This window comes from Aethalodelphis obliquidens, unplaced genomic scaffold, assembly GCF_003676395.1.
Source record: "Aethalodelphis obliquidens isolate GAN/ISIS:26980383/991018 unplaced genomic scaffold, ASM367639v1 scaffold16, whole genome shotgun sequence".
Lineage (NCBI taxonomy): Eukaryota > Metazoa > Chordata > Mammalia > Artiodactyla > Delphinidae > Aethalodelphis > Aethalodelphis obliquidens.
Window position 1 is genome coordinate 21942078 of NW_020837960.1, and position 23359 is coordinate 21965436.

The 23359-nt window shown below is 43.3% G+C and overlaps 1 protein-coding gene across 1 annotated transcript in view; it reads left to right on the forward strand.

Annotated features, from left to right (window-relative positions):
- SMAD9 (SMAD family member 9) overlaps nucleotides 1–23359 on the forward strand; it is a 62895-nt gene that overhangs the window by 31430 nt on the left and 8106 nt on the right. The window contains exons 2-4 of the mRNA XM_027116497.1: nucleotides 5566–6201; nucleotides 11442–11699; nucleotides 15335–15556. Coding sequence (XP_026972298.1) covers nucleotides 5790–6201; nucleotides 11442–11699; nucleotides 15335–15556 — 892 coding nt within the window. The 5' untranslated portion in view covers nucleotides 5566–5789. The remainder of the gene's footprint in view (nucleotides 1–5565; nucleotides 6202–11441; nucleotides 11700–15334; nucleotides 15557–23359) is intronic.

Sequence of the window (23359 nt, forward strand, 5' to 3'; positions counted from 1 at the left end):
AGAAGTCATGGTCGTGGTGCTTTCTTCCTTCTGCCCAAAGAAGGAAAGCTCTAATGGTCAACACATGGTGTTTGTGGATGTCTGGCGTTAACACTCATGGATGTCTGGCCGCATCAAGGCCTTGATGAAGGCGCTGGAAGTGGTGGCAGACACAGTCACGCCAAGTGTACATTTTCACTCTTATTCCCCAGGGGTGATAAAAATAATGCTAGAAAGAAACAAAAAGGTGGAGAGAAAAGTGGGCCCTGTGCTGTGTTGGTAGATGGCATTTGTCATAAAAAGGGCCAGTTTGATAGCCTCGGAAAGAAGAAGTTGTTCTGCCTGGCTCCATGCGGTGTAGCTTCATGGGTGAAGGTGCTAACTTTCAATCTTCCCAGGGGTAGACACGTAGAACCAACAGCTGAGGGAATACAGCTATTTTCCATTTCCATTCTTGTGTTCCCCTGAAATAGAGGTCGAACAGATATTTTAAAGGTGCAAAATGCTATCAGAAAATACTATTTGAAATGAACATTACAGGAATATCTTGGCATAATGGCCGCAAAACACTCTATCGCTTGGCAGGAAAGAGGTATAGAGGCAAGTAGCACATTAGCATTGAGGACTGCTTGTTTCGCCCAGTAAAAGCAAGCGCAGTGTACAAAGAAGTGTATCCTGAATGTGTTATTTTCATTCCTTTAGCACAAATAAATCATTTGGTTTCACTTCAAAGTGGAAAAAAAAAAATCCCATGTGTGGGAGGACACGTGGTTGTTGTGTAATCCCATGTGACACGACAGACACGGAGTCATGGACCCATCGCCCAGACAGACCCTCCCAGTGAGACCGAGCCCCTTCTTGATCCACAGAGGAGGAAATGAGGGGCCCCGGAGAGATCACAGGACTCGCCCGAGATCACACAGTTGATCCATGACAGCAATACGCAATTTTCTTACAAAAGTGAGAATTTAACCACAAAAAACTTTAGAAAATTACCCTTATCTGCCAAGTCAGTTTATCTTTTAACTGTGACTTACATCCTTCTAAGTGCAGCTCAGTGATCATCTTTGGAACCCTTCCAGAACCCCGCAGGTTGAACCAAGGGCTCTTCCTCCTATACCACCTCCTGCCTCTCTCTTCCATAGCTTTTGTTATATTTTGGAGAAATCATATGGTCGTGTTTTTGTGTATGAATCCTCCATGTACATTCATCTTTATAGTTTATTTTGTTTCATTCTTCTTTGTGCTTTATAGGAATGGAGTAATGACCAGCATGAGTAACACCACCCCCCTTCCTATTTTTGTGAGTTTTACAATGACCCCCCCCAGGGGGTGCTCTGTGCTAATTATTACGGTGAGCCCTGGCCAGTGGTGTTTTCAGAACGTCATGCTAGGTTAGAGCACATAGTCTACAGGAACCTAAATTATCTGAGGATGGAAAGCCATTCCGAACCAGGTGGACAAGACTGAACAAACGGGCGAGGTGGGGGCCCTACACTGTCGCTGTCAGTGTGATGACTGGCTGACGATAAACAGGGACCCTTTGTTCTACTAGTGGCTAAAACATTATAGGAATGTTTGATACTATGTATAAAATAGACAACTGATGGGAACATACCATATAGCACAGGGAACTCTACCTAATGCACTGTGGTGACCTAAATGGGAGGGAAGTCCAAAAGGGAGGGGATATCTGTATCTGTATGGCTGATTCATTTTGTTGTGCAGTGGAGGCTAGCACAACGTTGTAAAGCAACCATGCGCCAATAAAAATTAATAATAATAAACATTATAGTAATGAGAATGGGAGGATAACCTTTGTGAACCTTAAACCGCACCCCTGGACAAATAAGAACTATTAACATTGACGAAAACCGGAAGGCTTAGTGTCAGTGAGATTCCAAGTTTGATGCTTTTTTTTTTTTACATTTAGTTTTTCTATTAAAAAATATATCAAACAAGTATAGAGAATCATATTTTGAACATCTGTGGATCCAGTCAGCTTTACTAAACCTTAACTTTTTTTTACAGGACCTAAATATATGCATTTGTAATTTACTTTGTGTTTTTATTAAAATTTTTTATTAAAGTATATTTGATTTACAATATTGTGTTAGTTTCAGGTATACAGCAAAGTGATTCACTTATACATATATATATGCACACTATATATATTACTTTATATGTACTATGTATATTTTCCAGATTCTTTTCCAGTATAGGTTTTAACAAGATATTAAATTTAATTCCTTAAGACTGTAACTTTTTTTTTTTTTCTTTTTGCGGTACGCGGACCTCCCACTGTTGTGGCCTCTCCCGTTGTGGAGCACAGGCTCCGGACGCGCAAGCTCAGCGGCCATGGCTCACGGGCCCAGCCGCTCCGCGGCATGTGGGATCTTCCCAGACCGGGGCACAAACCTGTGTCCCCTGCATCGGCAGGCGGACTCTCAACCACTGCGCCACCAGGGAAGCCCAAGACTGTAACTTTTTGATATTTTGTATTCTTTTCCTTCCCTATCCAGTGGTCACTATTACAAATTTGACTTATTACTCTGAGATTCTAAATTTGAGTCTCTGGGGCCTCCCCAACGCAAGGGCTCTGTGTGATGGGACAGGAGCTGTGTCTTGTAGCAGTAAAATCATAGTTCAGGAGCCACGGTGAGGCTCATAAAGATTTGAAATGTGGCAGAGAGGTCAAACTGCAGAGCCAGGGTTCCCAGATCCCAGATTCTTGACTAGTTAAGATTTCCCCAGGGGACGAGGAGGGACAGTGGCCCCTGAAAGTCACTCATCAGGGTGAACCTCAAACAGACATGGTTTGAGGAAATGTATGGTTTAGGGATAATGCTTTTCAAACATTTTTTTTTTTTTTTTTTTGTGGTACGTGGGCCTCTCACTGTTGTGGCCTCTCCCATTGCGGAGCACAGGCTCCGGACACGCAGGCTCAGCGGCCATGGCTCCCAGGCCCAGCCACTCCATGGTATGTGGGATCTTCCCAGACCAGGGCACGAACCCATGTCCCCTGCATCAGCAGGCAGACTCGCAACCACCGCGCCACCAGGGAAGCCCCTTCAAACATTTTTTGACTGTAACCCACAAAAACAAACAAACTTTGCTTGGTGACCCTCGACACATGCACATGTACACACACAAACACACACTCGCACACAGACACACACAGAACACCTACCTCAGAATGAAACATTTAAATGGAATAATGCCTTTTCTTTCTTTGTCAGCTGCCCTGCAATATGGTCTACTTTGTTGTTTTTACAAAAGCTATGTGTTCCAGTAAGTTGATTTCCCAGGCCATTAATAGATAGGAACCCACAGTTAAAACGACAACAGCAGCAGCAAACCCTGGTTTAGAGAACTGTGATTTGTTTCGTGGAGCAAAAGTTTTTTAAGCGTATATTTCGTTTAACTGTGCTGAACATCTTTATAAATAGCTGTTTTCTACTGCTGACCTGAGTTTACAGATTTATGCCACAATTTACTAATAACAAATCTTATGTAAAACTAAGCAGAATTCAAAGCTCTTTGGGGGTTCAGATTATTCTGTGTTGTGTTACTTCTCTTTAGAGCTCCTGACCCTCTTCAACCATTGCTTTAATGCAGCCTGTCTCGATTAAGTAAACAGAGCTTGAACACAGTGTCTTAACTATATTTTATAAATTCATGATTGTTAAGCCACAAAATCAACCTTTCCAAATAAAACTGAGTGTAAGTCAAACTGCCAAGAGAAAAAGAACAGCTGTCAAGCGCTTAACGTCTCCTTTTCTTTACCTTTCTCCATACAGTGCTAACTAAAGTCTATACAAGGAATAAAGCGATGTATGTGTTACTTCGTATTTACAGAATGTCACCAATTTTTGTGTAACCACCATCTTCTTCACAGAGCTGCCTGATGGCTATCACAAGAGCAGGCGTTGTGATAGCGCCTTTGTTCAAGATGTGCATGTAATTGTACTCAGAAAGGGGCAGCTTTCCCCCCAGGGAAGCAAGGGAGAAAATTATGTTTAATTCATATTAAATGAGCTATTGTTGGAGATTCTGAGCTAGATTGATTCCAAGATGCTAAAATGAGTCAGCTTTCTCCAAAATATTACCAGCAGCTACTTTAAACATTAACAAGGGAGCTGGTTTCTAAAATCTGGAAGAAGGAGAGAGTTTTGTTTAAGCCAGCTATTTCACAGAAGAGGAAATGCAGTTCTACCTCAGGAAATTTAAATGGGACTGTTGAATAACTGGGAAAGAATGTCTCCTTTGGATGAGAGGGCAAAGAAGAATTCAGCTGATTTTCAGGGAGAATAACAAATGTGACAGCAGTACTTTTTTGTGTACGTGTTTATGTATGTGACTATGTGTAACTTCTAGAACTTTCTGGTCTTATGACCCCTTTCTATTTTTTTTTTTTAAATATTTATTTATTTAGGCTGTGCTGGGTCTTTGTTGTGGCACGAGGGATCTTAGTTGTGGCATGTATGTGAGATCTAGTTCCCCTACCAGGGATCAAACCTGGGCCCCCTGCATTGGGAGTGCACAGTCTTACCCACTGGACCATAAGGGAAGTCCCATAACCCTTTCTACTTTTAAGAATTATTGAGAACTCCAAAGAACCTTTGCTGATGTGGCTCATATCTTTTTTTTTTTTTTTTTACCATTTTTAGTAATTAAAACTAAGAAGCTTATAAAATTTACTGACTCATTAAAGACAATAATAAACTCATTATATAGTAACATAAACTTTTTTTGAAAAAACTAGATTTTACCCCCAAATAGTGAAAAGAGTGCTATTGTTTTATATTTCTGCACATCTGTTTAATGCCTGGTTTACTATACGACACTTGGATTCTCACATCTTCTCCTGAATACAGTCTGTTGTGATCTGTTGTTTGGGTCGAAGTACATGGGGAAAATCTAGCACACACAGATGTGTAGTTGGAAAAGAGAGGGCTTCACAGCCCACTGAAAGGGACTCTGGGACTCCCAGGGGTCCTTGGGTCACATTTTGAGAACCACTATCCTATAAAGTAGTTTGGAAGAATATATGAGTGGTGAGATGATCAGTGGTCCTAATTTTTTATTTTTCATTTTTATATCTTTTGTACAGTGAAGATGGATCACTTGTGCAAACTATAAATTCGAAAAGAAGAGGCATGAGCATGTTGAGAAAAGACCCTAGAAACCCAAGCAGAGACATTTATACTTGGGAAACCATGGAGCCACTGTAATTTCTCAAGTAGGAAAATGGCATGTTAAAAATTGTATTTGGTAGTACATGGATTAGAATTGGAAGAGAGGAGCTCCTTCAGAGGTGTTGGCAGTGATCAAGGTGGTGGTGCGGTGGGGCAGGGCTCAGATATGTGGAAATGGAGAGAAAGCTTCAAAATCTGAAAGACATTTCGAAGGCAGAATTACCAAGACTTGGATATAGGGAATAAAGGAGAGGGAAGAGTCAAAGGTGACTGAGAGTTTTCAAGTCTAGAACATTTGAAGAATATTTTCCCTCTTACATCCAACCTTTAACCTTTTCTGAAAATTATCCTGATTAAGTTCACTGAAGTCTTATTTTGTGTTTTTCAGAGTTGGCCAGCCCATCCCAGGGCTTAGGAGAAAGTCAACCCCCTTTCCAGCCTGCATTGGTCACAGTTACTTCCAGAAGAAAGGGAAGACCTATGACGTCCCTGGAGAGTTGGTACTTATGACATCCCGGGAGGCGTCCTTGCTCACTCCACTCGGGCCCTGCAGGCAGTGAAGGGCCTTGGGTCCAGCTCCTGTTTGCACTGGACGCCTGTGGTCCCTCTCTTATGCACTCCAGCACCCCCATCAGCTCCCTCTTCTCCTTCACCAGCCCAGCAGTGAAGAGACTGCTCGGCTGGAAGCAAGGAGATGAAGAGGAAAAGTGGGCAGAGAAGGCGGTGGACTCATTAGTGAAGAAGTTAAAGAAGAAGAAAGGAGCCATGGATGAGCTGGAGAGGGCGCTCAGCTGCCCAGGGCAACCCAGCAAGTGTGTGACGATTCCCCGCTCCCTGGACGGGCGGCTGCAGGTGTCTCACCGCAAGGGTTTGCCCCACGTCATTTACTGCCGAGTGTGGCGTTGGCCCGATCTCCAGTCTCACCATGAATTGAAGCCACTGGAGTGCTGTGAGTTCCCATTTGGCTCCAAGCAGAAAGAGGTGTGCATTAACCCCTACCACTACCGCCGTGTGGAGACGCCAGGTGGGTTTCCTTCATGGTTCATTGTAAGAGGTAAGAGGGTGTGTCTCAGTTGGTGGAGAACATGGGGCACTGGCAGGAGAAGGACCCCCCTTCCCGTGAGAGAGGGAGAGAAGAGAGGGAGGTTCGATTTGCAGGAACTGATCCAAATTCTGTAGTCAGAACAATCTAGACAGAAGATATTTTCATTTCAGTATACGTGTAAGCTTTGTGTGATTTTGAAAAATGCAGTTTTATTTTGATGCATTTTGGAGTCATCATCCAGTTCTTGAAAGCTCTTAATATCACCTCGACATGATCAACTGGAAGAAAATAAACATCCTCCTCCCCATCCCCCTTTCCTGCACTCAACTGTGCTGAGCTAAACGGGCTGCACTTTCCCCAAGCTCAAGTAAGTGGAGATATCTCCTACCTGGGTCTGAAAACAGCCAGTGAAAGAGTTGCTGGAAACCCTTCCAAGACTGAACATAGTGGCGGTTAGGGGAGATTGGTGGCTGTTCTTAAATATGGCTTTAAATATAGGAAGGTGTTGTTCCTAAAACTCTTCACACACGTGTGTGTGTGTGTACCTATATTTCACACACACACACACACACACACACACACGCCCTTTTGGAGAAGTCTGGTGTTGCTCTTCATTCCTTCACACTGGCTGTAACAATTTGACTACGTTTCTCTTTGGATGGAGTGTTCCTATGGCTTGATGGATGCAGTTTTTGTGGGAGCTTCCTCTCCCTGACTGGCCGTCTGCCCCATTCCAGGAGACCAAAGGGCTGGCACGTGCACTCTGGGAACTGGCCCATGTCCATTACGAGGCAGTTCTAGGTAGGAAGGCAGGTAGTGGGGGGAGTCCAGCCTGCCTCCTGGCCCCCTCCCAGGCTCAGTTAACCTTGCAGCCGTCCTGGCTAAGTCATGCCCAGCCTATAGCAGTCTTAGTGAGGTGACCTTTCAGGCTCCCAAATCCCACTATCATGCTGTTAAACTGTTGTCAAGGAAGTCACCTGCCTGAACGTGGATGCTTCTCACGGTCACATCACCCCGGATACAGGGTGAGACTGTGATGAGAAAGGCCCACGTTCCTGGTGAATGTGGTGTGCTTTCCCCTGGATCGTGTAGGTCTTTGCTTTCTCCTCTTCTTTCCTGCTTCTCTCTGAGCTATCTTTGCCTACTTTAAAAAAATGTCATCAATGAGTTTATGACAGAAATGACTTGATTTCCCTTTTGTTTCTAAGATTTGAATTATATTAAGCATTCAGAATACATCCCATGAAAAATATTTATCAAGAAATCATTTTTCTCTTCCTGAGTAATGTAGTTATAAAATGTGTCTTGTAAGAAGTATCTTGTAAAATGTATCTGGCTTTCCTTTTGAACACTTGAAACCCTAATTTTAAAGGATTATTTCATGTTTTCATATTATGTGAGGTTCTTTCAGGAATGATAGTGTGAATGTTTTTACATATGGCAGGTAGATTTCATATCATCATATTTTAGGTTTGAGTTTCCAAAATGAAAGATGGGCAAAGATTGCATTGATTTTAAGGTAATGTTTAAGCTATACCTTTTTTTTTTTTCAATTCCTAACTTTGATCTTTCAATAGAAAAAGGCATATTTTACATCTAGCTTTCTGGCCGTGCTTAAAGTCAGTATTTTGAGAACAATGAAGATGCTAATGTGCACCAAGTTTGCTGGGTCCCTGATGATCATAAAGCTGAAGTTTTGCCTTTGAAATCTCTCATCTTTTGACCACCCTTTTTAGGAACCTTGAAGGCTGAATTCTGATTTTCTTTACACTCACACAACCACTTAAATAATCAATTTTAGTGCTTTTCAAACTATCTGTAGTGAAGGACCAGTTTTTAAAAAAATTTCCAATCCCTCAAATATCAGTATTTTTACAATACAAATGAATTACTAGGCAGATGAAACTTTTGAAAGACTTACAAGATACAAGCTCAATATTTTTTACTATTCATTTCAACAGATACAAAATTACTCTGTCAAGTGGCTATTAAAGTTTCTAAACACAGACTCTCAGTTTCAGTACTTGTATTTCCAGGGACTGGTACCCAGCAGCTGGTAAAGTCTCACCAGTCCTCAGACCTCACTTTGTGTGCCTTGCGTCTGGTAGAAGCTGTGCAAAAATGTTTTCATGGCTCATAATGATTTTTCTTCATGCAACTGGAGGTTATTTCAGGAGTATAATTTCTCCTCCGTGTAAAATGCCCACACTCTATCAGAACCACATGACTTTTGAAAAAGATACAAAAGCTTTTCTCAGCTTTGCTCTGCATTTCCTTATACGCAGTAACTCCTTCCATTATCTGCCCCCAGGGTAATGCTTAGATAGTGTGGTATTTAAAAGGTGGCATCACATTGAGACCAGTGTCTGTAAGCTCACTAGGTCATATTTGCAAGCAGCAGTTGTGATGCAGAAATAGAATTGAGTAATTAGAAATAGCTATTACTATAGATTGAACGTCTGTGTCCCCCCCAAATTCATATGTTGAGAACCTCAAGCCCAAGGTGATATTATTAAGAGGCGGGGCCTTTAGATGACTAGGTCATGAGGCTAGACCCCCATGAGTGGGATTAGTGTCCTTATAAAAGAGGCCCCAGAGAGATCCCATTCCCTTCCTACCCTGTGAGGACACAGTGAGAAGAAGCCAGCCTGCAACCTAGAAGAGGGCTCTCCCCAGAACCTGACCAGGCTGTACCCCTATCTTGGACTGCCCAGCCTCTGGAACTGTGAGAAATAAATTTCTGTTGTTTATAAGCTTCCCAGTCTATGGTATACCTGCTATAGCAGCCCTAAGGGGCTAAGACAGCTGTGTTTTGAGTGAAAGTATTTACAAATATGATCAGTGCAAACCTAAGGTAAACTGAGCTTGTCAGGCTGAATTACAACCAGGATGATACTATCAATTTTCCTTACAAATCTTCACTGCCTTTGGTTTTACCCAGATGATAGAAATACATTATCAAGATATTTGCCTCAATAAAGAAAAATGCATCCTTTCTTTTCTTTTGGTGCCTCAGACCTGCAGGCCACGGTGGAGTGAAAGTCTCTGCATTCGGATATGAGGGAGTCTGTTTATCAATGTTAAGAATACACCGTAGATATCTTACATTAGAACTGAAGTCACAGCGAGTATCTGAATTCTTCATCCAAAAAAGAAAAATGAGTGTTTATTTGATCTTTGTTAACACTGTGATCAAGAAGCATCACTGGAAAAGAAGTCATATGTCATTTACTATGTCAGCCCCTCACTTTCAGAGTATTCATGAGGCAAGGCATTTTTGTATGCCTGTATATTCATGGATTACATAAAAGGAAATTGAATGGCTTATCATCCAGGTTATTTTTGCATGGTGATGTTGAGTATTTGTTCTGTCATGTCATAAGGCATATACAAATACTGGCTTTCGAAGGAGGAAGAAATCATTGTTTCTCTGCCACCCTCATATCTGTAGTGGTTTCACTTAAAACTTTTCATCTACCTGTTGGAGTTTATATTCTGCCTGTAGAACTGAAAATTATTGCTTGTTAAGAAGAGATAAGTGTATGATAGTGGGTAAATGGTGGACTTCGTGATGGATGTTATTGTATTGTAATTGTTGTCTGTTTACTCCAAAACATTTACTTTCTATGAAAGTTTTTATTGATACTTGCATGTGATAACAAATACATAGTGTGATTTGAAACAAGTGCTACCTCAGCCATTTCCAGAAGCAAGCTCTTTTAATCATTCTGGCTTGGTTCTTTTGCTAGTTCTCTCCATTATTACTAAAAAAATAGGAAGATAACTCTAGATAATATACATGTTTCCAAATTTATCACTTTTAGCTAATTTCATTGACTCTAACATAAAAGATGAAGATTTAGCTAATTTATATTACCTTTTTCCTTTCTTCCTCTTCTCAACCTATATTTTGGTTTCTATTATATTATTATATAAGTTAATATAATATTAATTATATTATTCTTTTGGCTATTCTATTAGTTTCCATTGTGGGATTTGGGGGTAAGAATTATTCCCCCTTAGAAGAGCATTGATCCATTGCCTTCTACTGTCCAGCATCGGTGATGGGAAGTAATAAATCAGTTTCTCATGTCCTTGTAGGTGACTTTGAGGTGATCTTCTGGGAGCTTTTAGAATATTCAGTTTGTCTTTAGGTGTTTGAAATTCAAGATGGTATGACTAGGTCTGGATCTTTTTTCATTAATTAGGCTGTATACTCTGTGGCTCTTTTCAATCTGATGACATAGATCCTTCTTTAGCTCTGAGACGTTTTTGCCTATTATTTCTTTGATCACTTTGTCCCTCTGTTTTCCCTGCTTCTCTTTCTGGAACTTATGTTGGTGCCAGGTCACCCCTCAACAATACTTCATGGAATAGCTTCTTTCTGCCAAGCCTTGGGACACTTTAGAAGTCAGTGGGAGCTAGGAATGCCTGGACAATGCTTGCCCTTGAGAATTGCATCTGTTCCTGTTTTTGTATAGAATCAGGAGCGAATTGTTCTTTTTAAAGTATGGAACCCAGAAGGAAACATACTAAAATGAACAGACTTTATCTATAAGTTCTCTGTTACTGCTTATCTTCTACTTATTCACTTTTGTTACTACTCACTGTTTATCTTTTACTTTATAACTTTTACTTACCTTTAAGCCTTTCTGCTAAAGGCAAGTAGAATGTTTTTACTTAAGCAGCCGTACGGAGCCTAAAAATTTAGGCTGGTCATCTAAGTAATTCACTGTGGTTTCTGAAGTAAAACTATTCTGGGCATGACTTGGGGTTTCATTGTGAGCAATAGAAACCGATTTTGCACTAAACAAACAAACAAACAAAAAACCGCTTTATTGGCGAATCAAAGGAAGCAGTGAACAGTCAGGTCTCCAGAAGGCCAGGTAATAGGGCAGCTCTGGTCATTTCTGCGATGGGAATGAGTAGGCAATTTTTAGAGCGCTGACATCAGAACGATTCTCTGCTAAACTTTTCGTTAATTGGCTGTGAGGAGAGAAACCATTGCTTCAGCTTGATTCCCAAGCTGTCTTTTGAGGGGGAGATGGGACCTTCGTGGACAATGTCACGATGAGCACACAGAATGGTGGACAGGTGGTTCCCAAAGGAAAAACAGGAGTTTATCACCCACAAGTGGAGAGACGAAAAGCAGCCCGCCTCCACTCTCCTTTGGGCGGGTGAGCCGAGGTTCTAACATACCGGTTCCTTCCTCCCCCCAGTTCTGCCTCCCGTGCTCGTGCCCAGACACAGCGAGTATAACCCGCAGCTGAGCCTCCTGGCCAAGTTCCGCAGCGCGTCCCTGCACAGCGAGCCGCTCATGCCGCACAACGCCACCTACCCCGACTCCTTCCAGCAGCCTCCGTGCCCGGCCTTCCCTCCGTCGCCCGGGCCCCCGTTCCCGCAGTCCCCGTGCACAGCCGGCTACCCTCACTCCCCGGGAAGCCCTTCCGAGCCGGAGAGCCCCTTCCAGCACTCAGGTCAGTGAAAGCCGCGGTCTCCCGGGATACGAGTACCCTACGCGGTTGTGTAGGCGGGGCCATCGTAAAAACCAGCGCTGCCACTTGCAGTTCACACAGCAGTTTCCTGCGGGCCGTTGGACCCTGCCCACCCTCTAACCAGATCAGGACTGTACCCATTTTGGAGCAGTTATCAATTTATTTCTTTTTTAAAAAAAATTTTATTGGGGTATAATTGATTTACAGTGTTGTGTTAGTTTCAGTTGTACAGCAAAGTGAATCAGTTATACATGTACATATATCCACTCTTTTTTTAGATTCTTTTCCCATATAGGCCATTACAGAGTATGGAGTAGCATTCCCTGTGCTATATGTAGGAGGTCCCTATTAGTTACCTATTTTATATATAGTAGTGTGTATATGTCAATCCCAATCTTCCAATTTATCCCTGTACAATCCAGTGGCATTAAGTACATTCACACTGTTGTGCAACCATCACCACGATCTATTTCCAAAATTTTTTCGTCACCCCAAACAGAAACCCTGTGCCTGTTAAGCAGTAGGTCCCCATTACGTCTTCCTCTAGCCCCTGGTAAGCTTTTATCTACTTTCTGCCTCTGTGGATTTGCCTATCCTAGGTACCTTATATAAATGGAACCGTACAATATTTGTGGGGATTTTTGTGTCTGACTTATTTCACTTAGCACGGTGTTTTTCACAGTCCATCCACATTGTAGCAGTATCAGTTACTCCATTTTTGTAACTGAACAATAGTCCACTGTATGGATATACCACATTTTAAAAATACCCATTCATTGGGTGATGGATATTTGGGTTGTTTCTACCTTTGGCTCTTGTGAGTAATGTTGCTATGAACATTGATGTTCACGTATTTGTTCGAGTCCCTGCTTTTACTTCCTTTGGGTACATACCTAGGAATGGAACTGATGGGTCATATGAACTCTACGTTCAGCCCCTTAATTTTGTAGATAGATTGACTCAAGGACTTACAAAAGGGTCCCCTTTATAACTTTTGCACCAGGGTCATAGTTCATTTTCTCTTAGGGAAATGCCTTATCACTGGCACTGCGGTGTGGTCCATGGACCACGTGCATTAGAATCATCAGCAATGCCTGTTAAAACCTGCATGGCTGCATCCAGCCACTGATCTACTGACTCACAATTTCGGGAGGTGGGCCCAGGAATCTGCATTTTAACAGGTTCCACTGACGATTTTTATGCCCGCTTAAGTGTGAGAACTACTTGGATGGACACTTCAGTTCAACAAAGGCAGTGGAGTTGATGCCATTGAACTCCACTGCTAACATAACAAGACCATTCTGAACCGACATGAGGAATGTGAACAGAAGGAATCATTTGTTCTGAGGTCCTTGATAAAGAGTTTTCTCTCTTCCTCAGGAGTTTTTATTGTTTTGAATTAATTTCTGATAACATGTTATCAACTGAATGCATACCATTTGCCTAATTATGATCATCTGATCATAAAACTGATATATGGGGAGAAGAGCCCTTCTTAGCATGCCTTGGGCACAAGCTTATAATCAGGTTTCAGCCATTCTGTGTTTTGGGGGCCATATTTTGAACTGTGTTGAGTCAGAGTTTCCCTTTGGCCATTGTACAATCCATGGCACCAGAGGAACTGAAAATTAAATTCACTTCAAAGAAGGTTTAGCGAGCGTTCTCTGTTTTGAAAGCCAGGTAACAGACTATAGAGAAAAGCTAGGAGAATAGCTCCTAGATTTGAAGGTCCCATCATGAAGTCATTTGAACCCAATAATAGCTCATAAGTCAGAGGGACAGCGAATCAACCCTCTAGTGAGGGCCTCAGGACAACCAGTTTCTCCTGGAGGACTGTCCCAGCGTCACCGTAGAATGGCCCCCTTACATTACTGGTCTCTCTGTAGCAGTGACACTGTCCACCAAAGCCAGGAGTTTAGCGGCAGAAAGGGTTGACTCAAACTGTCCTTGTGTAGTCTATCAGTTTGATGTTCCTTTGTTTTACTGCTTTCTTTTAGTTGACACACCACCCCCACCTTATAATGCCGCCGAAGCCCCAGGGACCCAGAATGCCTGACCTATAGATGCCACAGCTGAGAGTCACTTAGTACTGTCAGTGCCTAACGGAGGTCACTTGGCAGATGAACAGCCAAATGTAGCTGTTCTCCAAGAGTACTTCCTATTACCACCTCCCTTCTGGGAAACAAAGAGAAAAGCAAAAGAAAACAAAACGTGCCAGCCTGCTGTTTCATAAGTGTTGTCAGGGGCAGATAGCATGGTTTCGCATTTTGACTTTGGCATTCCTCAGTCCCATAGAGTGAATGTTTTGTGTGTTATCCTGGTTAGTAGAACAAGTACATTTTAAAATTTAACCGAACATTTACGAGTCTGTAGTTCTGGATGTTTTAGTATGGAATTAGGTATTTAAGAAGTTAGTAATTGTGTCCCATTTGTGTTTCTTTACTATAATAAGTTTATAGTAATGTCTTTCATTTGGCTTAGAGGAGTGCTCTTCAAAATATGTATATAGCTTTTACATAATTTTATTTGTGTCCTGTAATAGGCTAGATAAATATTGCTCCACTTTAATGTTCATACAGACCACGTGGCGATCTTGTATAAATGCAGATTTTGATTCCCTAGATCTGGGGTGCTTTCCAAGAATCTGCATTCCTAACAAGCTCCCAGGTGAGGCAGTGGCTGCAGTTCCAGGAACCACGCCGAGCAGGGAGGGTCAAAGCGCTTTACTATCTAAAGTATCTCAGAGGGAATTCTTTCATAAGTGAAGGTCCATTTGGAAATCAAATAATAACCCCCTAATTTATCTGTTTTGTGAGTTCATATTTTAGTGCATATAGGAACACACTCTAGACACAATTACTAGAATATTCAAAGAAAAGAAAGATACTATAATCAATAGAAAGGCAGAGAAAGAGTGTGAGGGGCGAAGAAAAAAAACCCGCCAAATTTGGGTTAGTGGCAACTTAATTTTGAAAAATTTGGGGTGAAAACATAGCATTCATGGATTTCCTAATGAAATAGACCTCTCCCTTTAAAATATTTTTATGCCATAATTATCCCATATGTACACAAAGGAGAATGTGAGTCTATGTGGACATTGTTTTTTCTTTCTTAAATAAAATCCTATGCAGTGTTTTTGGTTTGATTTTTACATATTCGAACAAATTTTTTTCAGCTTTAGGTCGTTAGAAAAGGGTACTCTTCGCCACGGGGATTCAGTTTGGCACTGCAACAGCAAGATGCTGTCATCTGTAAAGATGAGGTGACCTGGCAGCTTCCTTTTAGCTGTGTTTCCTTTCGGGGGGATGAAGTTTACATGGATCCACTCATATCGCTGTTGCCTGGCCCCTCAATTCTAGTAAACATGTTTACAAAGCCTCCATCCATGGGAGAATCACAAGGACGGTGGCCCCTGTGCACAGGTACGTGGACCACATCAGCTACCTGCCAACAGCTTCCGTGGAAGAGGCAGGTTTGTAAAGATCACACAGCAGCCTCCTGGGTCTTGCAGCTGACTTTCTGGTGAACAGCGGTAACCGCAGTTTCCTGGTGGAGTTGTGAGCTGGGAGGCACGAGCGTGGCGGTAGTGATGTCCTGTCTGGTCCGTTTTCTTTCAGATTTTCGGCCGGTTTGCTACGAGGAGCCGCAGCACTGGTGCTCAGTCGCCTACTATGAACTGAACAACCGTGTTGGGGAGACGTTCCAGGCTTCCTCCCGAAGTGTGCTTATTGATGGATTCACAGACCCTTCAAATAACAGGAACAGATTCTGTCTCGGACTTCTTTCTAATGTAAACAGAAACTCAACGATAGAAAATACCAGAAGACACATAGGAAAGGGTAAAAGCAAATATGTAGTTCCTTCCTATATTCTTCTGAGCTAAAACGTGGAAATAGAAACAAGCCATGGATTGGCTGCATGACCTAGTGGGATGATCCCAGGGCTGGGATCTGGGAGACCATTCTGGGGATATTGTTGGGAAAAGTGTGGGAGGTCTTGTAACCTTAGTGTCTGTACCTCTGAGGTCGGCACAGCATCTTCTGGGGGGTGGCGTAGGGTGGGTATTAGGAAGACGAACAAGATGATAAATATGAAAACAGGATGAAATTATTATTTTTATTCATTTATTTATTTGGCTGCGTCGGGTCTTAGTTGCGGCGTGCTGGCTTCTCTCTAGCCGTGGCATGCGGGTTTTTTCTCTCTAATTGTGGCATGCAGGCTCCAGGGCACGTGGGCTCTGTAGTTGTGGCACGCAGGCTTAGTTGCCCCACGGCATGTGGGATCTTAGTTCCCCGACCAGGGATCGAACCTGCATCCCCTGCATTGGAAGGCAGATTCTTTACCACTGGACCACCAGGGAAGTCCCAGGATGATATTATTGAAGAGAAGTATTATGAATTATTTTTGAATTGCCTGAAATGCTAAATAGGATAACTTCTGAAGAAGAGGAGTTCTGGCTGGATGATTATTTATATCAGGTGAAGTTACCTTTAGAGACTGAGAAGCCAGGCAGTTTAAAAAATCGTTGAGTTATTAATGTCAGGAAGCCTTTGGTAGGTGATTGGGGTTCTCTTGTGTCCAGGCTTTGTTACAACAGCCGAATAAGCACAGGCCTCACTGGGGTCTGGCTGTGATGCTTTTGGAGCCTGTCTCATTGGCATGATCAATCCCAGCTGAGCATGAGGCCTCGTTGAGGATTTTAAGTTCTGTTCTTTTCTATTCGAATAGTTGGCAGTGTCTGAATGGTGCCTGGTTGCCCACTATTCTACTCTGGGATCACAGGTGTAAAGAACCTTCAGAGTCATTTGATCTTTTCTCTCCCCATCTAGCACTTATACCACCTTGGGAAGTAGCCACGAGCCTTTTATTTCAAATTTCCAGGGGAGATTCATTATTTCACTTATGATGCTTCCTGTATTCTTCCTAACGTACCTCCTAAATGTCTCCTGTTGTAAACCTACAGACCGTTGACTAGAGACAGGCTGAGTTCCTTCTCTGATGTTGACTCTTAATGGCAAAAGTTACTTTCTGTTTATTTTATCCTGTATCTTTCCATAGTAGCTTTGAGGTGGCTTACAAGAAACCTTTACAGTGAAATGATAAATGAAAAATAGAAAATCAGGAGCTGGGGGTGCGTGGGAGAGAAGAATACAGGTATGTCATCTCCAAGAGTTACCATTGTAATTGTAACCATTGTGATTGTGATTAAACTTTTCCTCTGGAGGTCAGAAAAAGGAAACTTAATCTGTAATGTAACTTCTATCCCAAAGGAGGAAACACAGTCATTCCTCAAAGGAAGTAATATTTTGACTGAAATCTTAAATATCTCAGGTATGGTTTTACTTTTAAATGATTTTTATAAGAATCTTTAGGTGAAATCTAAAGGTAGAACGTTAAAACGTAATGTTGTAGAGCTGTTTGCTAAAGGGCTTCACAGATTGGTCTGCATATTAGACTTCTACCTATGCCACTTGATCTAAAAATATAATTAAAATATGCAAGGACTGTTAAATACCTTCTGGGAAACTTTCTGCAAGTAGTTTGTTCAAGGTGCTGCTGATGTGGATGGACAGATGTGGAGGGTTGGTGTCATGTTAGTAACTGAGAGATAATCCACAGGGTCAAAAAAAAAAACATAGGAGCAAGAGCCAGGACTGGTGACCTGTTAGAAAAACCAGCAAGCCTAGAAAATGCTCACCTGGATGGAAGGGCACTCCACCCTCAACATGGTCCCCAAGGCAAAGGCACAATTTTCTCAGAAAGCTGCTTTGGAATTGTCCTAATGTGAAAAGATAATTTTTTTAAGGGGCTACAAGCCATGCCATAAAGCATGGCATGGAATATTTCAAAGCAAGAGCTATTGGTTTCTATGAGGTCAGGGGGCTCTCTCTCAGGGGCCCCCGTGGATTATCTGGTTCTGAGCTGCGTGGCTTCCTGGAGCACCAGCCTGAGTAAGTTTGCAGCCAAATGCACCTTGAGGTTAGTGAATGAGTTAACGTGTTCTGTGGAGCTAGTTGCTAGAGACAGTCACACTTCACAGCTATGCATTCATCTCGCAAATATTTATTGAGCATTTAATCTTAGCCAGACGGTTCTGCCACTAGGGATGTAGCAGTGGGAAACAAACAAGACAAAACAAAAATCCCTGGCTTCGTGGATTACCTACAACTAAGGAAAGACAAACAAGAAATAATACACGCGCGCGCACACACACACACGTCAAATGATAATTGTCCAGAGAAAAACAAAGGAGGGGAAGGGAATGGGGAGGGTAGCCAGGGCAGGCTTCCTAAGGAGGTGACATTTGAGCCGAGAGCTCAAGAGGGAATCGGCAGTGTCGGTAGCAGCGGGGAAAGCTTTCCAAGCAAAGGGAAACAGCAGGTACAAAGGCCCTGAAGCCTGCCTGGCATAGTGAGGAATAGCAGGGATGCCACAGTGAATGGAACAGTGAGCAAGGGAGTGAGGAAGTCATAGAAGAGGGGACAGGACCAGGTCTCAGGGCCTAGAAGCCATGGAGAGTGCTTTAACTTTGCCTGTGTGACATAGGAAGATGGAGTTAAGTTGGAGTTTATAGATCTGAGTTTTCACTTCAGAACGATCCCCTGGCTGTTATATCGGGTGGGGCCGGAGGGGGGGGGGGGGGGGGGGCAGGCGGCGGGCAAGGGTGGAAGGTATCTACAAAAAAAAAATCTTTTTATTATGGTTAATTATGGGCCATTTCTCCCCTCAGTAGTTATCAGTTGCTTTGAGGTCACTCCCGGTTTGTGTTCCTTGCCACTTAAGTTAGGGAATATGGCTGGTCCTCTAAAGGAAGTTCATGCCACCACCGGTCAGCAGTGCATGTACTTTGAGTTGTTTTCTGTGGCGGTGATGGTTTATGCTGACTCACCCATGCTCTTTCATCCTGCTTTCCATCTAATGCAATGCACTGTGAGGCAGCAGGCTTGGTACCAAGCCTTTATTTGTGTCCTTACAACAGTAACAAATCTATTACTTTGACCTCTCTAGCCAAGTGCTTTAAATAGCCGTAGGCTAGTTAGCACTAGAATAGCCCGGGCTGCTGCTTCAGTGTCAGAGGCAGGGCTTCAAAGAACCTGGAAGGGTGCATTCTACATGAAGTCTGTCCATATTCTTCCTTGAAGACCAGGCAGACCACTTGAACCCTTTCAAATGACTGATAGCTGCCCCCACTGATTTCCCCTAATGTGTGTGAGGCACCCTGGCAGACTCTTACTCATATTATTTTTATTGTCACCCTACAAGTTAGGATTTCTTAGTCCCGTTTTATGGATGAGGCAATGGAAGCTCAGAGAATTCAGCAGCGTACCCATGGTCCCACGAGTGATGTGGGTTTGCACCCATGGCTCTGTCTGTAAGGTCCCGTCGCTCCCTTCTGCTGGAGGGGAGGGACCCTGCTGCTTTTTCGTCTCGGCACCCCTCTTAGTTCAGCACTTGAGGAGTTGAATCTTTCGATATGGAATGAAAATACTTATCATATGCTGCAGGCATGATATGTCAGAATCACCTCTGAGATCTTGAAATAAGGCCCTCATAGTACTAAAGTGATGAAATTTTACAATGATTTACTTTAAAAATGTAAATCAGAGAAGATTTTGTGTTTTCCCCACAAGAATATTCTAGAAAAGGAGTACCTCACTGAGTTACACAGAGCTCCATCGGAGGATTATAAGGATCTTTACAGAAAAAAAGATGAAGAACTGATGACATATCATACCTATCTGTGACTGCGCAAAATAAAGCAAAGGTTATTTCCTGATGTTTTGGGAGTGATGGAATAGCCAATTTGGATCACTGGAGGATAAAACGTGCCTGCTTTCTTAGAGTCGCTTTTAGGATGGCCCCGATTTCCAAATAATGAGGAAAACCGCAGTTTTGAATGGACTGCATGGACATATGTGTGCTGCTCTCAAGGTCATTGAGGTTGGATTATATTTCTTAGAAATGCACAACTTAACATAATCCTAATCAATAGCACTGTCATTTCTGAGCACCTACGATTTGTGCTGTAACTGAAGTCAGAGCTGTTGACCTTGGTAATGAGCCTGTGCCAGGTTCTTGGTGTGAAAGGACACTTGGAGCAGGACAGGCAGGTTTCTCCTTTGCAGCTGCAGACACGCGTGTGTCCTGGCTGCTGGCTGTTCTTCCTCTCATGGGAGAAGGAGTGGGTGATTATAATTCCTGAGGCATTAGTCCCAGGGATTGAACTTACTGAGGCAAACCAAGACCTTCCCCGAACATAATTATCATAGATTCCAAATCACTGAATTGCTTTTGGAATTAGTTTTTCACCTTTTAATGAATCTTTATTTTCTTGCATGTCTCAGCTTGTTCTGTAGAATCCTAGTAATGCTTCCATGTTTTATGAAAGGAATTATCCTGAGGCAAGGGTTTGGTTTGTCAGTTCCTTAGAAGGAGGGTCTGCACCTCAGGGTGATTTTTTTTTTTTTAATAAACTTATTTATTTTTGGCTGCGTTGGGTCTTCCTTGCTGTGTGCGGGCTTTCTCTAGTTGCAGCGAGCGGGGGCTACTCTTCGTTGTGGTGCGCGGGCTTCTCATTGTGGTGGCTTCTCTTTCTTGCCAAGCATGGGCTCTAAGCGCGCAGGCTTCAGTAGTTGTAGCTTGCGGGCTCTAGAGCGCAGGCTCAGTAGTTGTGGCACACAGGCTTAGTTGCTCCGCAGCATGTGGGATCTTCCCAGACCAGGGCTTGAACCCGTGTCCCCTGCATTGGCAGGCGGATTCTTAACCACTGCGTCACTAGGGAAGTGCTCAGGGTGATTTTTGGATTGCTTCTTTCCCAATGGATTTAGTTTCCCAGTCTCAAAATGTCCTTTCCATTCTGCCTTTGAATGTGTATAAGGTTTCTCATCCCTGAAAAAGCAAATCCTAAAAAATTTTAACACAGAATGTCATACTGTTGCAGTTATTACACAGGGCATTGCAGAATACTTCATATCATGAGAAAATGTTCACACTATTTTTTTTTTTTTTGCGGTACGCGGGCCTCTCACCGCTGTGGCCTCTCCCGTTGCAGAGCACAGGCTCTGGACGCGCAGGCTCAGCGGCCATGGCTCACGGGCCCAGCCGCTCCGCGGCATGTGGAATCTTCCCGGACCGGGGCACGAACCCGTGTCCCCTGCATCGGCAGGTGGACTCTCAACCATGCACCACCAGGGAAGCCCCACACTATTTTAATATGTGAAAAAAGGTTATAAAAGATCCTGTAGAGGATGATCCTAATTTTGTTTAAAATGTGCACATAAAAGACTGAAAGGTACGTGACAAATATTAGCTTTGAATATTTCTGGGCTGTGGATTTGTGGCTGATCTTTATTCTTTGCATCTCTGTATTTTATAAATTTCCTCTAGTGGGTTTTGTTGCTCCTGTGAAGATGGGGTGGGACCAGGCATGTCCAGGCATGCTGGGGTCACTGAAGTAGTGGTGAGAGAGAAAGCATCACGGTTCACCCACCCTGGCAGAGTCGCCGAGTGTGTGAGTGCACAGTGGGCATTCAGTGTAGGTCAGTTGGGACCAAAGCTGCTTGTTCATCATATTGTCCAGAGAGACTTAAAGTCTTCAAGTATAGCTTTAGGGAACTGATTTTGCTACCAGCCCAGAAGTGTCTTTGTGTGAATTGGGAGGAACCCATTTCTCAAGAGAAGTTACTGCCATCTGCTGGAGGAGTCTTCTAATAACTGTACAAATCTCGGAAGACTGAGGCACACCCTGGGTTTGTGCAGTGCACAGCTGCAGGCACTGTCCTGGGCGGGCCCACCTCCATCCTCTGGACCAAAGTCCCGGTGTAGATCTGGAAATCTTTACTTTTATATTATTTTTCGATCATACATTAAAAAAAATTTTATTTTGGAAAATTTCAAGCTTACACAAAAGTAGAGTCATGTAACAAATTTTCATATGACCATCTCCAGCTTCAATAATGAGTCACATTCTGTACCATTCTTTTCCCCTGTCCCATCACAGTATTTTTACAAGAGTATTTTGAAGCAAATCTCAGACCTCGTATCCTTTCTCCCATATATTTAAGTATATGTCTAACTACATAAGGAATTTCTGAAAGTATCATCATTAATCACCCTCAGGAATATGCACTGTCTTCAAGCTCCAGAGGGTCCTGACAGTCAGCCAGATTTTAAAATAGTTGTGCATCTTTGATGGGGAGTAAAGACTGGTGAGGCCCTTTGCCTTTGGGTTTCTCTGAAATCTTGATCTTACCTTAGATGGCCTGGACTCAAAAGAATGTCACCCTGCATTTCATAGAGTTTCTAAGTCAGTATGATTACACTTCTTCACAGCGACTAGTTGGATAATTCACTTGTATTTCAATAAATAGTGCATTTTTTAATGGGAAAAAATAAAATCATTGCGCAGAAGAGAGGGCAGCAAAGCCAAGGGGAATATCAATTACAAACTCCAGGGAAGGTGCTGAGTTTGTGCTCGTAAGTTCAGAGTGTGTTCCAAGCAGAGTGGAGAGGCATCAGGGTTCTCTGAGCTGGGCTGTGGGGTGATGAGATCTACTTTCTGCAGGGATATCCTTTCCCCACCCCCACTCCCACTCCGGAGGGGATCCATGCATATTCCTTCCACTTTGGGACATCCCCCTCTGACTGTTAGTGGGTTCCACAGCATTGGAACCCACTCACAAGCCTAACTGAGCCGCTGTCCTCCCCACCTCCCCTCCATCATCTCTGTCATTCAAGGCTGCAGAAGATGCCAGAAGGGACCGACCTGCAGCCTGACTCAGCAGATCCAAATCAAGCCCACAGAGTCCTAATTAACCACCACCCAGGACTCCAGACTCCCTAATCTCCTACAGGGTGGGTGCAGGCACACACAGATGGAAAACTCAGAGGAAGAAAGATGCAGCCCCGGAAGAGAGGTCGTCCGAGGTGTGGGTGCAACTTGCCCGAGGACCCCATCGCCTGGCTTCTCTCTCGTCTCAGGTAGCGCCTTCTTTGGGCGTTTACCCTTACTGCTCACTGTTCTCTATGGCGATCTAGCATCTCATACATGTGGTTTGAAGCCACTCTTCTGGCCTGTCAAATGGATGCAAATAAAATCCCTTGCTTACTTGACTCCTTCGATGCTGCTGTCTCTAGCCCAAATCCAGCCTCCTTTGCAGTGGGGTTGAACTCCCCCCGGTCCCGGTACTGAGGCCGGCCTGGGCTTCTGCGGGTGCATCCCGTCGGCTCTGCCCCCTCTTCTCGCTCAGGATGCTAAACTACTGCCTCCTTGTTCGGTCTCTTCTCTGCTTTCCATGCTCTGCCAGCATGTCTGTGGCTGCGGATAAGACTTTAACAGGACTGAAAATCCTCCCCTAAATAAACACCAGAGTCAGATGACAAAAATCTGTTCTCCTTATTAGGTTCTGGGAGGATTATATATTTGAAGGTCATTCAATTCAAAGACGTACTAAACACTTAGCAGCCTCATGTTCTGGCTCTCTTACCACCTGCTCGCTCTCACTTTGAAAAAACTCACAGCTACCCCAGAGGCAGGCCTTCCCCCTGGGAGTTTTTAAAGGAAGTCTGCTTGGATTTGCCCCTGCCTCACCTCCAACATGTCGCTGCAGCCAAGTAACTGTGTCCCAGCTAATTAGGACAGT